Source organism: Hydractinia symbiolongicarpus, chromosome 6 (genome assembly GCF_029227915.1).
Source record: "Hydractinia symbiolongicarpus strain clone_291-10 chromosome 6, HSymV2.1, whole genome shotgun sequence".
Classification (NCBI taxonomy): domain Eukaryota; kingdom Metazoa; phylum Cnidaria; class Hydrozoa; order Anthoathecata; family Hydractiniidae; genus Hydractinia; species Hydractinia symbiolongicarpus.
This window is the reverse complement of record NC_079880.1, coordinates 16970627-16992141: the sequence shown is the minus strand read 5'-3', so window position 1 is coordinate 16992141 and position 21515 is coordinate 16970627. Positions and strand designations below refer to the sequence as shown.

General features: G+C 33.8%; 2 protein-coding genes across 4 annotated transcripts in view; one reads left to right on the top strand and one right to left on the bottom strand.

Annotated features, from left to right (window-relative positions):
- Window positions 1-10883, top strand: part of LOC130647227 (uncharacterized) — a 98419-nt gene extending 87536 nt beyond the window's left edge. The window contains exon 2 of the mRNA XM_057453008.1: window positions 10759-10883. Within this exon, the coding sequence (XP_057308991.1) occupies window positions 10759-10877 (119 nt within the window). The 3' untranslated portion in view covers window positions 10878-10883. The remainder of the gene's footprint in view (window positions 1-10758) is intronic.
- The window catches only part of LOC130647225 (doublecortin domain-containing protein 2-like), a 61476-nt gene that overhangs the window by 27209 nt on the left and 12752 nt on the right, over window positions 1-21515 (bottom strand). For all 3 annotated transcript variants that reach the window (XR_008982821.1, XM_057453006.1, XM_057453007.1), the window contains exons 2-9: window positions 15277-15322; window positions 10048-10139; window positions 5213-5291; window positions 4350-4402; window positions 3705-3848; window positions 3478-3508; window positions 1665-2517; window positions 1150-1218 (exon numbers count right to left, since the gene is read on the bottom strand). Coding sequence is in view for 2 of the 3 variants with exons in the window: in XM_057453006.1 (XP_057308989.1) it covers window positions 1150-1218; window positions 1665-2517; window positions 3478-3508; window positions 3705-3848; window positions 4350-4402; window positions 5213-5291; window positions 10048-10139; window positions 15277-15322 (1367 nt within the window). In the remaining variant the exon portion in view is untranslated. The remainder of the gene's footprint in view (window positions 1-1149; window positions 1219-1664; window positions 2518-3477; window positions 3509-3704; window positions 3849-4349; window positions 4403-5212; window positions 5292-10047; window positions 10140-15276; window positions 15323-21515) is intronic.

The window sequence follows — 21515 nt, the reverse complement described above, 5'->3', positions numbered from 1 at the left end:
CTTGTCCAGTGAAGACTTAAAGGCGGCCAGGGAGTACTTTTTGAAGACGGTCGTAACAATGACTAGTCACCAGTTGGTCTTATTGCCTTAACTGAAAATCCTGGGAAATTTATTGATCAAAACCGTAAAATATTCAATGCATGGTTCGAATGTTAGTTAATAACCTATGTACCAAAACTAATGAAACAACCAAAATGATTTCGAAACGATCTTAATATCAATATTGTCTTATTCTTAATATCAGGAACTTCGTTAGGACAATATGGTTTGTAGTTGATGTCAGCAGAATTCTAGCAAAAGTCAAATGAAGACAATCTCGAATTTTGATAATAACACCGAAATGGCAAAGTCAGTCACAGTATCGAGTTCTTTCACAAATGTCAGTGAGGGATCTAATATTAACACCCAAAACGAAATGTTTGCCACCCTCTAATACCAAAAGCTCAGCTGCAGTTAGCAACATGGTCAGTTTCAGGGAAGTAAAAATCGTGCCAAAAGGTTTTCCACTAAAGTTTTTCATGACAAAATGTTTGTTTCTTATATTTAGAAACTTAAAAATCTAGGAGATAAACTTAATGATAAATAAATGTGAATTATTCTGCACAAAGAATTTTTTGCAACTAGCTAATAAACATTCGCAACTCACAATACACTCAAAATACACGAAACTCGCAAAAGTTTGATGAAATAGCGTTTTTGTACACTTTGCAGTAGTTATTCTACCAAAAGAGAGTGGAATTTTCGCCCAACACTATAAAAAAAACTGGTCATCTGGTCATCAATTATAAATAGCAAGCTGTGTGAAAAATGGTCAAAATATTAACAAGTAATTTTTTTAAAAAAAGGGAGAGCCAAATTATGTTCTTTCTTATTATCTGCTTAAAATTCAGTCACAGCATAAATCAAAGACTTTTAAAAGAAAAACTTTAATATTTTAGTCTCCACCGCCATGTTTGATTATGTTAAAACGCTAAATACAATTTTTCGTGGGAAAAAAAATTTCAAGAAATAAACCAATGAGAAGCTATCGGGTGGTCAGACAGGTCCGTAACTACTTTTAAGGTTTATCTTAAAGAGCTCTGGGAACGAGAATGAAAGATGGCAGCAAACATGTTTACCGAGAATAAATTTTAGGAATTTTAGCTTTACCTTGGTTATCTGTGACAGGCTCCGCAATTTCACCTTGTGTACCACTAGCATCGAAAACATTTGGAGATTCTAAACAACACATTAACTGGAATTAACTAGATATCATTGAAGCATCGATTAATTTAAATCAAAATAATCCTGACATTAAAGACACAACAAGTGACTGCCTTATTATCATAAAAAAGAATATTTAAGAAATACAGTGACTTTCTATTTTTAGCATACTGTTTATCGGACTAATTAAGGCAAAATGTAACTTTTGATGTCACCGCTATGTTTCACACTATGAAAATATTGGAAAAGAACAATATAGTTTTTATTGCATTAACTTATGGAATTGCAAAATTAAAAAAACGCTTAACATGCTGCTTTCTTTACAACTGATAGTTGAAAAAAAAAGATTAGCTGTGCGAATAAAATCTGGAAGTGTTAAAAAAAATACATCTATTTTCTTTCGCAGAGAAATTCTGCACAAACAGATAATTCATCAGATGATGATAATAATAATTCCTTACTTGTGTTTCGTAATTCTTTTTGTGTCTTGTAAATCTCTTTCATGTGGGTGGCAGTAAAGGATGGTGATATAGGATCTACAGTCGTCTCTCGTTCCGTTGGTTCGTCTTCAATCAATGATGGTTGCTTATCTCTGTGCTTGTATTTACCTGAATGGACAGGATTATTTTGATCACTGGTTAGAACTTCTATAGCAGTATCATTTGACACAGGTTTTACTGTAGGTGTTGCTTCATTCTTATCATCTTCTTCAAAAAAGTCGAATTTTTCTTCGGTGTCACTACTTAATGTAGAGTCATGTCCTTCAGCTTTACTATACAAATTTGACAAACTGTCTGAGTTTGTGGACAGTTTTTTAGAACTAACAGTGTCCTTAGTTATGTGTTTGCTGTAACTAGTACCAAACCCTTTTAAAATCTTTTTTCGTCCTTTTTTATCATTTCTGTTTTTGTTTTTATTGAAGGTCGCATTACGCACTACATTTTCTACATGACTGCATGCCTCAATTTCTAAGTCATTTTTTCTGTCAATTTCTCCGTCATCTCCTGCATCATTAAATGCACTAATGCTTGAATCATTTTCTCCATCATCTACTTTTCCCTTAAAAATATCAACCACATCCTCCACCATATTATCGTCTTTTAGAATAGCTTCGTTAGTTCTGCTTTTATCTAGTTCATTCGTTATTTCATTCGTTAAGCAAGACATAAATTTTCCAGTGCAATTACCATCAGCTCCACTCTTATCAATGGTGTTTTCATAATAACATGGCTTGCTATTGTCTTCATTTTTATTATTACCTTGCTTTTTTAAGTAAGCCTTGCATCCCCTTCGAAATACAACTTTGTCACACTTCTAAAACAGATGAAACAACAGACTGGTCTTACATTTTTATGATCACTTTTGTGTACTTGAATAGAACAAGGACACTTGTATGTTAACCGTATTAAGCAGGTTAACTTAAATATTTGCTAAATCCTATAGGAAACCAGCTATTCGAATTAAGAATGTCAATTAAATCGATCTTTTTTCAAGTTTTTATAATTATATAATCAATTGAAATGCAGAAATATTAAATTTATTATTTAGTGTAAAACAGGTGTTACATTTCGCCGACCTTGAATTCCCGAAATTCCTGAAATCCCCAGTATTTTTATACGTTTTCTGACCATATACCATTTCTTCCAAAAAACCTCTTTGATTTAGGTTTTATTCTTTTTAGATGAACTTACATTTTTTCAAACTATTTTTTTAAATATTTTTAATTCATTGGAAAGATTTCCATACGTAACTTTTAGTTTTTAGGTACCAGCTATCATCAATGACACAACGCTGAAAGTTGAAGATGAAATACTTTTTTGATATGTTTATTGGAATAAGAAAACCTGGCAAATTTTTATGTTCTATAGCCCTCAGACGTTCCTGAAAAATCAAAAGGAGGAGAGGGGGATATTTATTACCCATACCTTCAGGCCTAACCTGAGTCACAAGTGCCCTGGCTTAATAGGGTTAAAGTTTAAAGTCGGTCTAGTATATTTATAACATTTTCAACTGAATTGGATATTTTAGACACATTGGAGAGTCGTAAAATGAATGTATAAATAATGTATAAATAAGACAAATGATCACTTAAAGTACTGTCATCGGAGTTTACAGACGAAGAATGACTTCCCTGATGATTACCTGCCAAATTCTTATAAAATTTTCTGAGTTAGAATTTCATATTTCGGTATGGCAGAGAATTTTTCCCACACATTTCATAATGAATCTCACTTTCTTGATGACACAATATAAATAAGCATACCATAGACTTACGTTTTTCGAAGAATTCTTGGGCAATGTCGATCTGTAATTATAACAGAATAATAACATAAAATCGATACTTTAAAAAATGGTGCACATGCAAGTTACAATTTGTTAGTTGTTACAATTGTGTGCAGGCAACCAAATTTTGTATTTACAAAAATAAAAGTGTCAAAAATTTATCAAGAAAAGTTAAGAAAGAAATTCCTTTTTTGGCTTTAGGATAAACAATATTATACCTCTTTGGGGTCACATTAAATGAATTTTGACCATTCTCATACACATCTTTTATTAACGGTCGATTGTATCCAACAGCAACATATCTGGTACCAGTTTTAATATTTTTCGTTTCTTTGACTTCAATACCATCCATCGTGACCAAGCTAACAATGTGAACGGTTTACTTTCTTCAAAACGATTGGAACACAAGTGAAATAATCAATTGCATACGTATTTTTTTATAAGCATACATACTTTTTGAAATCAGACTCGTGTATGCATAATCCTTATTTGTAAAAGGCTTAGATTAAGCTTGCGATATGCTTATGTAAAACAAAATTAACCAGGTAGAAGTTGGTCACCACACTTGTTTTTCCCAGACAGGGTACACTATTTTAGGGTATAAAGGTAAGCAAGATTTATTTTCAATAAAACTTTAAGTGCTCAATCATTAAGCTGCTTTGAGGTTTCTGAAAGTAGTCTTAAATATTACATAATATACTTACCATATGCTTTTTTTTACTAAACCTAAGCCTTATATGCTTATAAACGTTGTGCTTTAAAAAAAAACATGTATTCCATATATCATAAGGGCCACTTCTTTTATAAAGCTGATTCGATTTTCTTCCACAGAGACATATAAATGGACAATTTGCAAAACATACCAACGAACAGCACCTGTTCTTAATTTGATTTTGTTGGATATATATTGAAGAACCTAAGATTCAGAGAGCAAAAATTAATTTCACTAAAAAATACTAATTATTGTTTTACATTGGTACAAGATTTACATTTTTTTTACATTTTTAAGGTAATATGAGGATTACCAGGTACTTTTGAATCACCTACCCTAAGAATGCAAATTTATTTTTATGGGAAATTCCTCTCCCTACAGAGCACTAAAGCAGCAAAAGGAAAAGATACTTTCATTTTTTTACATTTACTTCTTTATATGTATTCACAAGTATGAGAAACATAACTGGCATTAATATATTACTGAATCAAATGATTGAATGCTAAATGACTTCTAACTTCTAACCATATAACTTATCAAAAGAAAATTGTAGCAATGTGAATTTAACTATACTATATTTTATTCACAGCTAAAAATACATAAATTGGATGCTCCTTGATAATCTTTATACGAGGAATAGTAAAATTATTTGACACAAATATACTGTTATTTGGTTTATTGTTTAGTGATTCGCTGCCTGAAAATTATAATCGAAAATTCATTTTTTCCGTTTCAAATTTCTGTAATAACTTAAAAGGTTCTACGCAAAAAAGTAGGAAACTTTTGCATATGAAAATAAAGAATTGTAACACTGGATTAGTATTAATGAAGTCAGAAAAAAATAATAAATCCTTGGAAGCATGCAAATTAAAATCTTGTGGCACATTCTTTTATCATCTACAAATTTTTTACATTCACACATAGCATTGTTATAAATGCAGGGCAGGGCATAAACCGGTTAAAAATCCAATGTATGACAATTACAATTGCAACTAAGAATAAAGCTTGACTCACTGTATCCATACTTTGCAATATCCTTTTGTCCAGCAAAAGTTTTAAGCCTGGATGTTTTGGTTCTCCATTGCGATGGACACTAAAGAATAACATGATGACCACAGAAAACTAAAATGTAAATTCCAAAACATTCCAGGATCTTCCAGGACAAAATTGTTTTATATTTCAGAACAATTCCTGGACGTATTGTTAATCTTAAAAATCACAAGCCCAATAAAACCTTTGAAGATAAAGCAATTTTTAAAATGGATGCACTGCAACCTAGAAATATTTGTAACTTTACCTCACCTAGATATGTGAATTTTTCTTCACGTCATGAACCTAGTATGTATCACTAATGTGCTTTCCCTTTAAAACCCACTAAAAAAATTTTCTCCTGGATTGAAGGACTAGTTTTCACAGGTATTAAATTTTGTGGAATTAGCATTAAATTCATATCTTTAAAAAAAATTCATTGAAAAATATACCATGACCATATATATATATAAATATATATGGTCATCGAGTAAATTAGGTCTAGAGTGTATTGCACTAAAAGTAGTTTTGGTCTTGTACACAAACTTACGACCATGTGGGAATAAGTATTTTTGTCCATTTTGATTAATTTAGAACAAACATATGATGCAAACAAAATGTTGCAGTAAGTGGATAGACAATGCAACCTTCATTTTCAGGTACATACATGAAAAACATCGATTTAATTAATCTCAACAAAATTTAATGTTAATTTTCTGAGACATTTTAGGACTAAAGTAGAAAATGGCAAAAACAAAAATATTCTTTTTTTCTTAATGAGCAAAGCTAACATAATGAAGTTCTGGAAGCTTCCTTAAAAGATAACATATTGGTCTCTAAGAACTTTTAGAATCTTAACGAGCATTATGACATCTCATTCATTGATTACAGGAAGCCCATGAAAAATTAATTAAAAATGATGCTCAGTGATGTAAAATAAAGAGGTTTAAGAAACATCATCATCATCATCATTCTCAGCTTAACGTCCGTTTTCCATGCTGGCATGGGTTGGACGGGTATATTAATGCCCCTCTTCCAATCTGATCTAGACTGTGTTAGATCTAAACTCAACTTCCTCTGTATCAAGTCTGTCCTTATAACCTCCTGCCAAGTCTTTCTCGCTCTGCCTCTGGGCTTTGCCCCAGGAACTATCAAGTCTCTACACTTTCTTACCCAATTATCCTCCTCCATTCTTTCCAAGTGCCCCAGCCAATTCAATTTCTTATCTGGATAACATCTTTAATTCTACGGAGACTTAGCCTGCTTCTTAGCTCATCTGAACTCTTTCTGTCTCTCAGACTGGCGTTACACATCCACCTAACCATTCTCATATCATTCCTTTCTCAACGGTCAAGATCTTCCTGCTTCACTGCCCATGTCTCACTACCGTACAACATAACACTTCTTACACAGGCCTCATACAACCTACCTTCTACCTCAATTGACAGGACTCTGCTAGTCAACAAAGGAAGTAACTCTCTGAACTTTTTACAAACAGAACCTATCCTGCAAGTAACACTTCTTCCAACACCCCTTCACTGCCCAACATATCACCTAAGTAACAAAAGTTCTCAACTATCTCTAACGAGCCACTGTTGTACATCATTGAAGCTGGAAATACTTCATTCTCTATAATCTCACCTTTGCAACGCTTGCATACAAACTGAATGTCAGCTCTTAACTTTCCACTAATACTACTGCACTTCTTTTGTACCCAATGCTTGCAAGTCTGACAAAAAATTGAGTTACTACCAACCCCTTTCCTGCAAACTCCACAAGGCCACTTTCCAACTACAAGGTCACACTTGGCTGCAATGCTACTAATCATGACTCTAGATTTTGCTGTGTTTACCTTTAGCCCTTTCTCTTCTAGTCCTTTCTTCCACTTATCAAACTTTTCAACTAATTCTTCCATCGACTCTGCTATAAGAACCAAATCATCTGCATACAATAACTCCCATGGACAACCTGTTCTGAACTCCATTGACAGGGCTTCTAAGACTAGAACAAATAACAATGGACTAAGTACAGAACCCTGATGTACACCAACATTTACACTAAATTAATCACTAAGTGAATCAGTAATCCTGACACGACTTCTAGCATTGCTGTACATAGACTGTATCATCGTAACTAGCCACTCATCCACACCTAATTTTCTCATAGCCCACCAAATAACTTTACGTGGCACTCTATCAAAAGCTTTCTCTAAGTCTACAAAGGCAAAATAGAGATTCTTTCTCTTTCCTAAATACTTTTCCTGAAGCTGTCTGAGTAAAAATATTGCATCTGTAGTGCCACGCCCTGGAACAAAACCAAATTGCATCTTATCTATGTCAATTCTTTCTCTAATTAACTTATCAATCACTCTTTCAATAACTTTCATTACTTGATCAACCAACTTCAAACCTCTATAGTTACCCCTTTCTAATGCATCACCCTTGCCCTTAAAACAATTCACTATTACACTCGACTGCCACTCACTCGGAATAGCACCATCCTTTATAATCTGGTTAGCAAGACTTGTAATAAGCTTAACTCCAATATATCCAGATGCTTTTACCATCTCTGCAACAATACCTGATACTCCTGCAGCCTTGCCAATCTTCAATTTCCTAATAGCCTCCACTACCCATTCTGTCTTGATCTGCATAGCTGGCCCTTCTACAACATCATCATCAGACATATTATCCTTGTCCCAATCAAACTCAGTGTTAAGCAACCTCTGATAATGGTTCTTCCAAGCTACCCTTTTCTCCTCCTTTGTGCTAGCCAAAACACCTTCATCATTACGTATACACTTCTCACCTACAATATCTTAATTAGTCTTCTTCATTTGCTTTGCTATCTTGAACACTTCATTGCGCTGGTTTCCCTTCTTAACACATCTGCAAATCTGTTTCTCTCTGCTTCTGATTTTGCCTTATACACACACTGCTGTACGAGCACGACGCTTAGCTTCTAAGTAAATATTTTTACTACCACCTGACTTCCACTCTTTCCAAAGTTTCCTCTTTTCCTTTATACACTGGTCAACCTCATTATTCCACCACCAGGTCTGTCTATGTCTAGCTGGTCCTTTCGTCCACCCACAGGTATCATCAGAAGCTTCTAGAAGACAATTCTTCAGAGTAGTCCAAGTACTTTCAACATTGTCACTATCCATTGACCATTGTGGGCTAATTGCTGAACTTTTGCACAAAATTGTCTTGCTACAATCTCTTCCTTCAGCTTCCAGACTTTTCGACGTGGCCTGTACTTTCCCTTGGCTTCTTTAAGACTCTTCAAGATAATATTACAAACCAGCAACCTATGCTGGGAAACACACTCTTCCCCCGATATAACTTTCACGTCCTTCACCACTTTCTTGTCTGACTTTCTAACCAGGAAGTAATCTATCTGTGTCTTACAACCACCTGACTCATATGTTATCAGCCTACTCTGTCTTTTACTGAATGATGTGTTGCAAACCACCATGTCCGTTGCAATTCCAAACTCAAGCAATCTCTCTTCTTCCTTATTTCTGCTCTCAAATCCGTAGCCTCCATGCACACCTCTATAACCTTCAGATGACTTCCCAACATGACCATTAAAGTCGCCGCCCACCATGACAAGTTCAGTATCTCCAAACTTTGATGTGACTGCTATTAACTCATCATAAAACTTATCTTTATCTTCCTCACTGAGTCCACATTGTGGAGCATAAACTGACAGAAAAGTGACAATCCTATTACCTATCAAAAACTTTATCACTATTATACGACTAATAACACGCATAACATCTATTACTTTTTTTACCCACTTCTCTGCAACGAATATGCGAACTCCTCCATATCCATCACTAGTACCAATCCAAAAAAGCTTATACCTTGCCCTCCTACCTTCCACAAATCTTACTGAAGCTCCTCTCCACCTGACTTCCTGAACACAACACATATCAACAGATCTACGTTCTAACATTTTAACTACTTCACCTGCTCTACCTCTCAGAGTACCAACATTTACACTAGCCATCCTCAACCTAGTGTTATCTACCTTGTGATGTGATAGCTGGGTAACGGTCTGACGATGCTCATACCTGACATCTGTCCTACCGTGCGCGACACCTTCACTCCTTAGAGTTCCGGCCCCGTTTACGCAGTTTGTCTGATCAACTATTCTTTTGGCCATTAATAAAGAGTTTTGGCATTGTTTTACAGCTGGATGCCCTTCCTAGCACCAACCGTTCACAGACCAGACTGGGTGTTTTTTAAAGTGACACCATCACTATGTGGCATTTCATGGGACTTCCACAATCGCCTTTTTAAACTAAGGTATGGTGGAGGACGTTCAACTCCTCTCTTGTCTCTTAAAGAGACCCTTCACCCAAGAAAATATCCTTTTTGTAATGTTTGTAAAAAGATTTAAATATTCATAATTGCAACCATTTTTCTTAACATGATCACTTTCCAGGACAATTCCTGAACATCTTCACTTTTTGATCAAAATTCCAGGATTTTCCTAGGAATTTCCAGGACAAGTGGATTTTTCCAATATATTTCAGGAATGTCCAGGACCGTAGTCACCATGAATAACAAATAAAAAAAAAGGGATTTGTAAAAAATAAAATAAAGCAAAAAGAAAAGAAAACATTATTATATGTGATCAAATGTTTCTTCAGATATTGCTAGTATGTTAAGTTTGATCAAGTGTTAAAAAAGACATTTCTATCATGATGTTGTTTGCTAAAAACCACATTATTTGCAAAAAAATATTATGTGCCATTGCTCTTATGAAAAAAACAACGCAAAACATAAAATTATATGAATAAGAATACATACTAAACAATCCTGTTCTGCAAAGGTTCAGCCAGTGCCACTTTTTTGTACCTTGCAGACGCATGTAACCGGCTACGTAACACTGGTTTAACATTCTAAAGCACAGTTAATAAAATACAAAGTAAAAGAATACAGGTTAGGTTTTGCAAAACAGGTATTAAGGGGGGATGGTATTCAACCATTAATACATTCATTCTAAAACCAAACTTTGTGATAAAAACAAAATTAAAATCAAAAATTAAACTAATAATAAGATGAATGTATCTTTTACAATGTCTGCAGTGCACTTCAATGTTGATCATTAAACACATTTTTAAAATAGGTATGAAGGCCAGGGGCGGATTTGGGGGTGGTGCATTGATGAATTTGCAATGGTAAAATTTTACCAAAAAATTTAGGTGTACCTCTCCAAACGTTTGGTTGAAAAAGATAGGTTTGATTTCATCATATTTTTACAGAAAGCAAGAGGTGTAGAAAAAGTAATAGATTTTATGCGTGTTAATAGTCGTATTATAGTGATAAAGTTTTTGATAGGTAATAGGATTGTCACTTTTCTGTCAGTTTATGCTACACAATGTGGACTCAGTGAGGAAGATAAAGATAAGTTTTATGATGAGTTAATAGCAGTCACATCAAAGTTTGGAGATACTGAACTTGTCATGGTGGGCGGCGACTTTAATGGTCATGTTGGGAAGTCATCTGAAGGTTATAGAGGTGTGCATGGAGGCTACGGATTTGAGAGCAGAAATAAGGAAGAGAGATTGCTTGAGTTTGGAATGGCAACGGACATGGTGGTTTGCACACATCATTCAGTAAAAGACAGAGTAGGCTGATAACATATGAGTCAGGTGGTTGTAAGACACAGATAGATTACTTCCTGGTTAGAAAGTCAGACAAGAAAGTGGTGAAGGACGTGAAAGTTATATCGGGGGAAGAGTGTGTTTCCCAGCATAGGTTGCTGGTTTGTAATATTATCTTGAAGCGTCTTAAAGAAGCCAAGGGAAAGTACAGTCCACGTCGAAAAGTCTGGAAGCTGAAGGAAGAGATTGTAGCAAGACAATTTAGTGCAAAAGTTCAGCAATTAGCCCACAATGGTCAATGGATAGTGACAATGTTGAAAGTACTTGGACTACTCTGAAGAATTGTCTTCTAGAAGCTTCTGATGATACCTGTGGGTGGACGAAAGGACCAGCTAGACATAGACAGACCTGGTGGTGGAATAATGAGGTTGACCAGTGTATAAAGGAAAAGAGGAAACTTTGGAAAGAGTGGAAGTCAGGTGGTAGTAAAAATATTTACTTAGAAGCTAAGCGTCGTGCTTGTACAGCAGTGTATAAGGCAAAATCAGAAGCAGAGAGAAACAGATTTCCAGATGTGTTAAGAAGGGAAACCAGCGCAATGAAGTGTTCAAGATAGCAAAGCAAATGAAGAAGACTAATTAAGATATTGTAGGTGAGAAGTGTATACGTAATGATGAAGGTATCTTGGCTATCACAGAGGAGGAGAAAAGGGTAGCTTGGAAGAATTATTATCAGAGGTTGCTTAACACTGAGTTTGATTGGGATGAGAATAATTTGTCTGAAGATGATGTTGTAGAAGGGCCAGCTATGCAGATCAAGACAGAATGGGTAGTGGAGGCTATTAGAAAATTGAAGATTGGCAAGGCTGCAGGAGTATCAGGTATTGTTGCAGATATGGTAAAAGCATCTGGATATATTGGAGTTGAGCTTATTACAAGTCTTGCTAATCAGATTATAAAGGATGGTGCTATTCCGAGTGAGTGGCAGTCGAGTGTAATAGTGAATTGTTTCAAGGGCAAGGGTGATGCATTAGAAAGAGGTAACTATAGAGGTTTGAAATTGGTTGATCAAGTAATGAAAGTTATTGAAAGAGTGATAAGTTACTTACAGAAAGAATTGATATAGATAAGATGGAATTTGGTTTTGTTCCAGGGTGTGGCACTACAGATGCAATATTTTTAGTCAGACAGCTTCAGGAAAAGTATTTAGGAAAGAGAAAGAATCTCTATTTTGCCTTTGTAGATTTAGAGAAAGCTTTTGATAGAGTGCCACGTAAAGTTATTTGGTGTGCTATGAGAAAATTAGGTGTGGATGAGTGGCTAGTTACGATGATACAGTCTATGTACAGCAATGCTAGAAGTCGTGTCAGGATTAACAATTTACTTAGTGATTAATTTAGTGTAAATGTTAGTGTACATCAGGGTTCTGTACTTAGTCCTATGTTGTTTGTTCTAGTCTTAGAAGGGCTGTCGATGGAGTTTAGAACAGGTTGTACATGGGAGTTATTGTATGCAGATGATTTGGTTCTCATAGCAGAGTCGATGGAAGAATTAGTTGAAAAGTGTGAGAAGTGGAAGAAAGGACTAGAAGAGAAAGGGCTAAGGGGGAACACAGCAAAGTCTAAAGTCATGATTAGTAGCATTGCAGCCAAGTGTGACCTTGTAGTTGGAAAGTGGCCTTGTGGAGTTTGCAGGAAAGGGGTTGGTAGTAACTCAATTTTTTGTCAGACTTGCAAGCATTGGGTACATAAGAAGTGCAGTAGTATTGGTGGAAGGTTAAGAGCTGACATTCAGTTTGTATGCAAGCGTTGCAAAGGTGAGATTATAGAGAATGAAGTATTTCCAGCTTCAATGATGTGCAACAGTAGCTCGTTAGAGATAGTTGAGAACTTCTGTTACTTAGGTGATATGTTGGGCAGTAAAGGGGGTGTCGGAAGAAGTGTTACTTGCAGGATAGGTTCTGCTGGGAAAAAGTTCAGAGAGTTACTTCCTTTGTTGACTAGCAGAGTCTTGTCAATTGAGTTAAAAGGTAGGTTGTATGAGGCCTGTGTAAGAAGTGTTATGTTGTATGGTAGTGAGACATGGGCAGTGAAGCAGGAAGATCTTGACCGTTTAGAAAGGAATGATATGAGAATGGTTAGGTGGATGTGTAACGCCAGTCTGAGAGACAGAAAGAGTTCAGATGAGCTAAGAAGCAGGCTAAGTATCCGTAGAATTAAAGATGTTATCCAGATAAGAAGATTGAATTGGTTGGGGCACTTGGAAAGAATGGAGGGGGATAATTGGGTAAGAAAGTGTAGAGACATACATACATACGCACATACGCAGATACGCAGATACGCACATACGCACATACTAACTAACATACGCACATACATATACTTGTCTGTTTGTAGGTTACAAATTAGTTCTCCTGAAATGTGCAAAATATTTTTTGTTAAAATGTTTTTAGCAAGCTAAACACATTAAGACATATCCCAAGCCTTTTTATACCAAAGTGTGGTATATTAGTGCATTGTAAAGGTGCTATATTCGCCACATTAAATGCAAACCTACTTATAATTTTGTAGAAGAATTATGGAAAAATATAATTGGACCATAGTAGCCAGTTATAGTTGTGGGAGTGTTTCCTTGGGCTAATTATAGGAAAGTACAAAATGCAATGATTTGTAAAAAGAAAGTTATTGGCTTTAAACTTTTATGGGGTGCTTTTAGACCAATCTGAAGAAATTTTGCAATGGCTATACTTTTTAAATTTTTAAATTTTAGTTCTGTTTACACAATAACAATCAACAAACTATTTTTGTGTAAAACATTTCTTATGGTCTGGATACTGTGCTGGGAAAATTACACATAAAATTGACAGTTTATCATATTTTTAGGCCACTAAGCTGGGCCCATCATGAATTTCAGGTGCTATCTCTGTCACAATATATTCCTGCATTTACCGATTACTCAAATAATTTTATTTTTAGTATTATTAGTATTTTGTTGCTTGTATATTATTGAACATCCAAAACAAGTTGACTAAGGAGTTTGTAGTTGTAGAAAAAAATATTTGTCATTTGTTTTGATGTGGTATTTTAAAATGACCCCAGCTTTCTGCAATAACTTAGAAGAATTGTGAAGCCACCTGTTTCATGTTCCTTAGTACATTCTAGAGTGGTAAAGGCTTGTAGAATTGGATCATTATCTAGAATTTTCTCAACCATTTCAGCTAGAAATTAGTTATATTTTATTTTTTCGATGTTACTAAATTCATTTAGTTATTTCAGACATAGATCTTTTAAGACCATGATGGATAAAAAATGAAGTGTTTCCAAAGGAAACTTATTCATGCTTTTCGATAAATTTACAAAAGTTTATTTCCACAAAATGCTAAAATTTTACAGAAAGCTGAACCACAAAACTTCCTTCAACAAACAGTTTCTTCCCTTAAAGCAATGCTTATAACACAATGGTTTTCAAACTACCTCAAATAACTTCACTTGATCTATGATTTTCGTAGGATTTGCTTTGTATGATTTTTATGAATTTTGCATAATTGTTTGGTTGTATTTCTTAGAATTTGGTAAGAAAAGACCTTTTTAAAATTTTTTGGCATACATGTTGGACAATTATGAACACCTTTGCTCAGAACTATCAATTTTTAACTCAAAAGTATTAAAAGTGAAAATGTTAGTGCTGTTGTTGAATGATAGGCATTTTCTACAAATTGACATTTGGATATTGGAGCAATAACTGAATGATTGGATAAGTGTACCAGTCAGGGTAGTACATGTGTGCAATTATCAAAAAAAAACAAAAAAAAACCGTACAAATTCTATAACAGATGGTTATGATGATCCTATAATATAGCGTTGTAACTTCCATAACAGGACCAATTGTTTATGCTGCAAAAAAATAAAGAATTTAAAAAATACACGATTTGAAGTGCAAGCAACACCTCTTCCGACGCGGATAGACAGGTTTAGGAATTGATTTTTTACCCATTTTAACCGCTAGAGGGCATTTAAGGGCATTGGTTTCCAGGGTGCCAAACTGGACCCTTACAATGCCCCTCAAACCCCTAGTTGTGATTGATTGTCCTAACAAGCAATTTAGCTTCTTGAACTTATTTGCACCACCTAAAAAATCCTAAATCCGCTGCTGAAAGCATAAAGCAATATTCTTAACTTGTTGTTTCTTTTTTTATTTTGAAACATAAGATAAAAATTGAGTTGTTGTATTTGAATAGGAAAACTGGAGTGCAAAGAAAATAACCATTAATATATGTAGACAAAAGAAATATATGATAACAATAAATGGTCGCCAAATGCATATAAAAAAACCCTGAAACTTGCTTGAAGAAATACCTCTATGAACTGTGAATTAAAATCATGAATAAATCCATTTTAAAATATTAATAGAAATAAAAAGAATGCAAAATTCACCTGCTTTATTATTCTCTGTTGATGAATAGGTTGTAACTTCCCATATCTAGAAGTAATGGTATGTATGTCGGTGTAACATTTTTTTTTGTTGTTGTTGTAGCAATTTTGAATATTTTTAGGTTAAAAAGCTTACAAATATATTCACGTTGATCTTAACGCCTGCAAGTATATTACAGGATCAAGGTGAAATCAAAAGATATTGTTTTTTGGGCTTAGTTTATTCTTCCCATTGTTTTGCTAATCAAACTTTTTTTTCGATTTATACTTCTCTGTCATCCATGGCCTCAGTTGTCATCAAGAATTGTTTTTTTTATAAAATAAATTATTACACTTGTAAGAAAAAACATGTACCGTATGAAAAGGCAAAAGGCCATTCTCTTGTCATGGAGACAAATTTTGCCTTCAGCTTTGTTGTTTTCTGTTTGTTTAAAATAAAGTAAAAATATCCAGAAAGATTCTTTATTCCCAAATTAAATCAAAGCCTGTGAAGTTTAAGTTGCTGGAAAAATCTAACAAAACAGAATAGAGTATATGATCAAGGGATGAAACAAGAAATGATATTTCAGTGTTGGCTTAATGGCATGTTTTTTTTAAGAACTATTTTCTATAAGAATGAGGCTTCATTTCTAGGTATGTTGAAAACACTATGGGTCTGAAGATATCCTGAAATTATTTTTAAATTCCTCCGTCAGTTCAGATTTTATTGGTATTTGAAATTTTATTTTTCTTCAGTTTTAAGTGAATTTCTGGGGGGCATTTTCGAGATCTGATAAAACTCAAAAAAGGTTAACCCTTCTTTTTGATTGAAATCTGTAGTAGTCCATGGGTTTTCAGGATATCGACCGAAATATCGGACTTGATGCATTATATTGCACTGAAAATTATAGCTTAAAACCACCCTTCATGATCTTTCCGTTGAAAATTCTTTATTTTGGAGTGACATTGTAGCCTAATTTAATAAAACAACTGAAATTCTACAAAAAAAATTGTATTGGGATGTACTTGCATGTTGTTTCAACAAATGACCTCTGTCAACTAAGGGATGTTAAGTTCAAGGTGAATACTTCATGAAAAAACAAAGAAAATCATGTGACCTGAGCTCATTATGTAGATATTGCTCATTATGTAGCAAAATTTTCTTAAAAATTTTCCTAATTTTTATTCCTCTATTTTCTATGTTTTCTTCCTAAATAACATTTTATCGACAGCTGTGAATAACATTACAGTTATGTATTTTATTTGGGACATCTTTTATTTTTATTACAGAAAAAAGACTTCTTTCGTTATTTTTATGATGCCAATTTTGTTTGGATGTATACGTGATTGGAAATAAAGAAATTTTATGGTGTTGTGTTTTGAAATTATAGTGATTAAGTAATTGAAATGTAAATATAATGGTCATCAAAAATTGGTTCTTAACACGCATGAGGCTGGGGATTTTCTTAAAATTTTGAGGTTTTTGATGCTCATTTTCTTATAAACGTTTACCTTATAAAACATGTGTAAACAAAATAGTCACAAATATCGCGTATGAAGTATTGAAATTGACTTTACACGCACGTTATTTCAGAACTGTGTGACCTCTTATTTTAAAAAGTAGAAAGAAATCTCTGTATTTATGATGTTCAGGCTTATACTGGAAGCTATTGGTCATAAATCTCATTGATTTAGTGAATACCATTGTACAATATGCTGAAAATTATTTCGCAATTCTGTCAACTATAAAAGATGTGTGTAAGCTAACTCTATTATAATCTACTAGCCGAATTCCCGTGGAACATTCCACTAAATCTCCCATTGAATCCATGTTAGGGATACCAAACAAAAGCGAACAACTTAGTAATTTTTAAAACTCATAATCTGCATTATTCTATATACCCACTGAAACAAAATGTTTCAGAATATAGGCAGGTGCAACGAAAAAAATAAAAATAAAATAAAAATAAAATAAAAATGATAAAATGTCCAACGAAACCGTTATGGGATAAAGTTAAATCTGCTAAAATTATATACTTGTTTTGCCATGCTAGAAGTACAGCAGGGAAAATAGTTACAGAATTTCCACAATATACAGTTTGTAATGCATCATACCTAATCAGATATTTAGTCTGTTGCATACACAGCAACCCCTCCAGAGTTTTACTCAAAATTTAAGAAATCAACAGTTAACAACACATAAAATTTAAAATAAAACACGAATCATTTCAGTATATTGCATATTTACCGTAATATTCAAATCCAAACAACAAGAAAACATAACAAGAAAATTAACTATTAACTTGATTTTATGTACCAAGAAAACAGCACAAACGATTTTTTAGCTGTTTAACTTTTAGAGCTAATGCAGTGCTTTCGAATTTAAGAATCAAATATATTTCAAACGATCATAACGTAACAGACGTAAATATTGATTTAAGTTTGTTTACCTTTAGGTTTATTATAACGACATTAACACTGAATCACCCAGTTTGTAGTGTTAAAAACAGTAACAACAGAAAAATTACTTTTTACAGTTTATAAAATTCTTCTCTAGTCTATAAACCATGCATTTTATAAGAATAGGGTTTTTTCGTTTCAGCCTTAATGTTCTTAACTTTCCTGACAAATACTATCCTCATTATTCTTAATATATTCTTAGCATGTCTTAGAAAATATATATAATGCCTTAATAAAATAAAGCTTGCTATAAGTTGCTATAGCTATTGGTAAATTCTTTTTATATCCAGAACAAACAATCCAGGTTGAACATATTCTTAGGATACTCCTAACTTCTGACCCATTTTTCAGAGTACATTATTAAAAAAAAGTGCTTAAAGAAAATATGTTCAGGCTCAAGAGAAAAATATTTAAGGAAAAATTTAGCTCTGAAAGTTAAACAGCTAAAAAATCGTTATACACCTAAATTCATTTTTGTACCAGATACTCTAAACAACAATCTGTTTTTGTTTGGCTTTCTCAGTAGGTTGCTAGCTAGCGTTCTCTGAATAAAAGTCCAATCAGATTACTAAACTTTGCTTTATTCCAAAGAAAACGAATTGAAAATGTATACAATTGCCTGATACATTTCCAAACAGTTCTCTTTGTGACGTTATATCACGTTTTTCTTCTTTTTAAAAAATATTTCTGACAACAACATTAACTTTTTATACTCGACAACAACAGTTTTGTTTTTATCTTTTTAGATTTGAATTATTCATATTCGATAGTTTTTTATAAAAGGACTTATCCTGGGTCCTAGAACACAAAAATTGAAAATATAGAAGAACAAGTAAGCTAACCAAGAAAGCTAACCTCATGATAAGTAAGCATGACATTGTTAATGTTTGATATTATCTTAATATCTCTTTACCGTATTTTCCGGTATATAACCCGCAGGTTATAAGTTGATTTTTACGACTTCTACTGTTGGTGCGGGTTATAATGTGGTGCGTTTTATGTGATAAGTTTTATATTTTCTGTTATTTATTGTGAAATTTAAAGTTTATACATTCAATGAAGAAAAATAGTACCAACAGGATAAAATGGTACATTAGTATAACTGCATGCGCGATCCTATATCTACGTAATTTTACTTCAACTACGTGATTTAATTACGAGCTCTCTCTGAAACACAATGCTGGAGATCATTTTTCTTTTGTGTTGAATGTAATTCTAATCTACTTATCTTTGCAATCACATTGAGCACATTGAAATGATTTGCTTCTGGTAATAGAGCAATATAGCAGGTATCATTTTTAGGTTTAATTGACACGTATTTCACAACCTAGTGCCCAGGACTTAATTATTAATTCCTGTTTAAAATATTGAAAAATGTTAAAATTAAAGTATAGATAATAATTTTCTTTTTTTATCTTCGTTACCTTCGAGCAACAGGTGGCCACTGAAAATATCAAAAATAAATATAAAATACAATTGATAAGACACACGCAGCTTTCTCCTCCTCATTGCCGCCATTCATTTTATCATGCACACTGTGGTTGCTGAGATATAAATACAGTAATAATAATAATAATAATAAATATTTAAAGTGGCTAGCCCAGAAAATCACAAAAACCTATAGTTAGTGGATTGTTTCCACTGGGGGCCACTAGAACAAAAAAGAAACAAAAAATGATAAACCTTAGACTGCCTCAGCTCAATCAAACATAGTAACATCTATAATCTGTGAAAATTGAAAAGAAAAAGAATAAAAAACAAAAATTAAAAAATTCAAAAGTGATCTCCATTAGAATTTGCCAAATACATTAGAGATGGAAGTCTTAAACGAAAGCAGACTTCCATCACAGGTCACTTGGTCTGGAAGATTATTCCACACTTTTGCAGCTCTAAATGGGAAGGCTTTTTTGCCAAATTCCGTGTTGACCAAGGGAAGTGTGAACCTGTTTTTTGAAGCTCCTCTTGTTTGATGATTATGACAGTTTTTTGTCAAAAGGAATTTTGAGCGCATGTAATCAGGAGCAATGTGATTCATGGCTTTGAAAACTAATATGGCATCGTTTTTGATGAGTAAATTATTCATTGAATATTCCCTCTCTTTCCCAAGAAAGGTACGGACACATTTTAATCGTTTTTCTAGTTTTCCCAATCTACCTTGGGTGGCACAAGCCCATGCCGAGGAGCAGTAGTTGAAATATGGCATGACAAGTGCATTAATTAAAAGGTTTTTTGTGTGAGGTGTTAAACAGGATGCAATAGTTCTAATTTTAGAATATTTAATTAGTATTTTTCTATTTATGTCATTAATGTGCTTTTCCCATTGCATTTTTTGATCAAATGTTACCCCAAGATATTTAACTTTTTCGCTCCTCTTCAAAGGAATACCCATATAGTTGATAGTTTTGTTCTCAACTTTTTTTAACTGGCTGTGGTTGCCGAAAAAGATTGTTTCAGTTTTGTCTGTATTAATAGTCATTTTGTTATTATTCAGCCAGAGGTCGACTTGCGAAAGTTCTAACTCGACCTGGGAGACAAGGGTATCCAAGTTTTTATGAGACGAAATAATTATTGTATCATCCGCATATAGATGGTGGTAGTTTGAATTGATGACAGATTTTAAGTCATCAATATACAAAAGAAAGAGCAGGGGCCCCAACACAGATCCCTGCGGCACCCCAAAAGCGTCTTCATGAAGCAGATCTGATCCTGTGTCGTTTACAAGAGTCAGCTGCATTCGGTCCGTTAAGTAGGACTCGAACCAGTCAAAGGCAGCATCTCTGATGCCAAAACACCATAGTTTTTTTAACAAAATTTTATGATCAACAGTGTCAAAAGCTTTTTTAAGGTCAATGAGCACAGCACAAACAAAGTTATGTTGGTCGAGCTCAGTATAAATAAAATCAGAGACATCAACTACTGCAGTTTCTGTGGAAAAGAGTTTTCGAAATCCGGACTGTCTGTCATTCAGGAAGTTGTGCTCAGAAATAAAATGAGACATTTGCTCATGCACTAACTTTTCAAAAATTTTCATAGGAATTGGCAAAATGGAGATAGGCCGATAATTAGTAGGATCTGTTTTATTGCCACTTTTAAAAATAGGCGAGACCCTTTTAGTCTTCCAACATTTAGGTACATAACCAGTAAATAAAGATTTGTTGAAAAGACTTGATAAATAAATACTTAAAACTGACGAACCTGCTTTTAGCAGTCGTGAACCAATTCCGTCCAAGCCTGTAGCTTTATTAAGTTTTAGTGATCTAATTATTTTTTCGACACTTTTGGTCTCAATACGAGCCCACCAAAAATCGTGTCCGCTAACAGGTGGATTAACATTAGTAGTGTCAGAAGAAAATTTAGAGGCTAGTTTGGCACCAACACTGACAAAAAATGAATTGAATGTGTTGGAAATTTCTTTTGGGTGAGAAGTTTCTGTACCATCGTTTTGGACTACTCGTTTTATCGAGGTAGTATTGCCTGACTTATCAGGAACCAGTTTTTTTAGGGTTTTCCAAAGTTGTTTTGGCCGTTTTTGAAAGTCATGCAAAACGTCATTATAGTACTCGTTTTTGAGTCGATTTTTGAGACCTATTACCTGGTTCCTTTTTTGTTTGAAAGCTTCCCAGTCTATGATGGATTTTGTTTTTGATGCTTTCCGTTTCAAGAAGTCTCTTTCTTTGATGGCTATTATTAATTCATCAGTGACCCATGCCTCAACACGGCCAGAAAATCTATGTGTTTTGAAAGGGGCATGTTTGTCAGCCACTGTTTTAACATTTTTATTCAGTTTCTCACATGCTTTATCA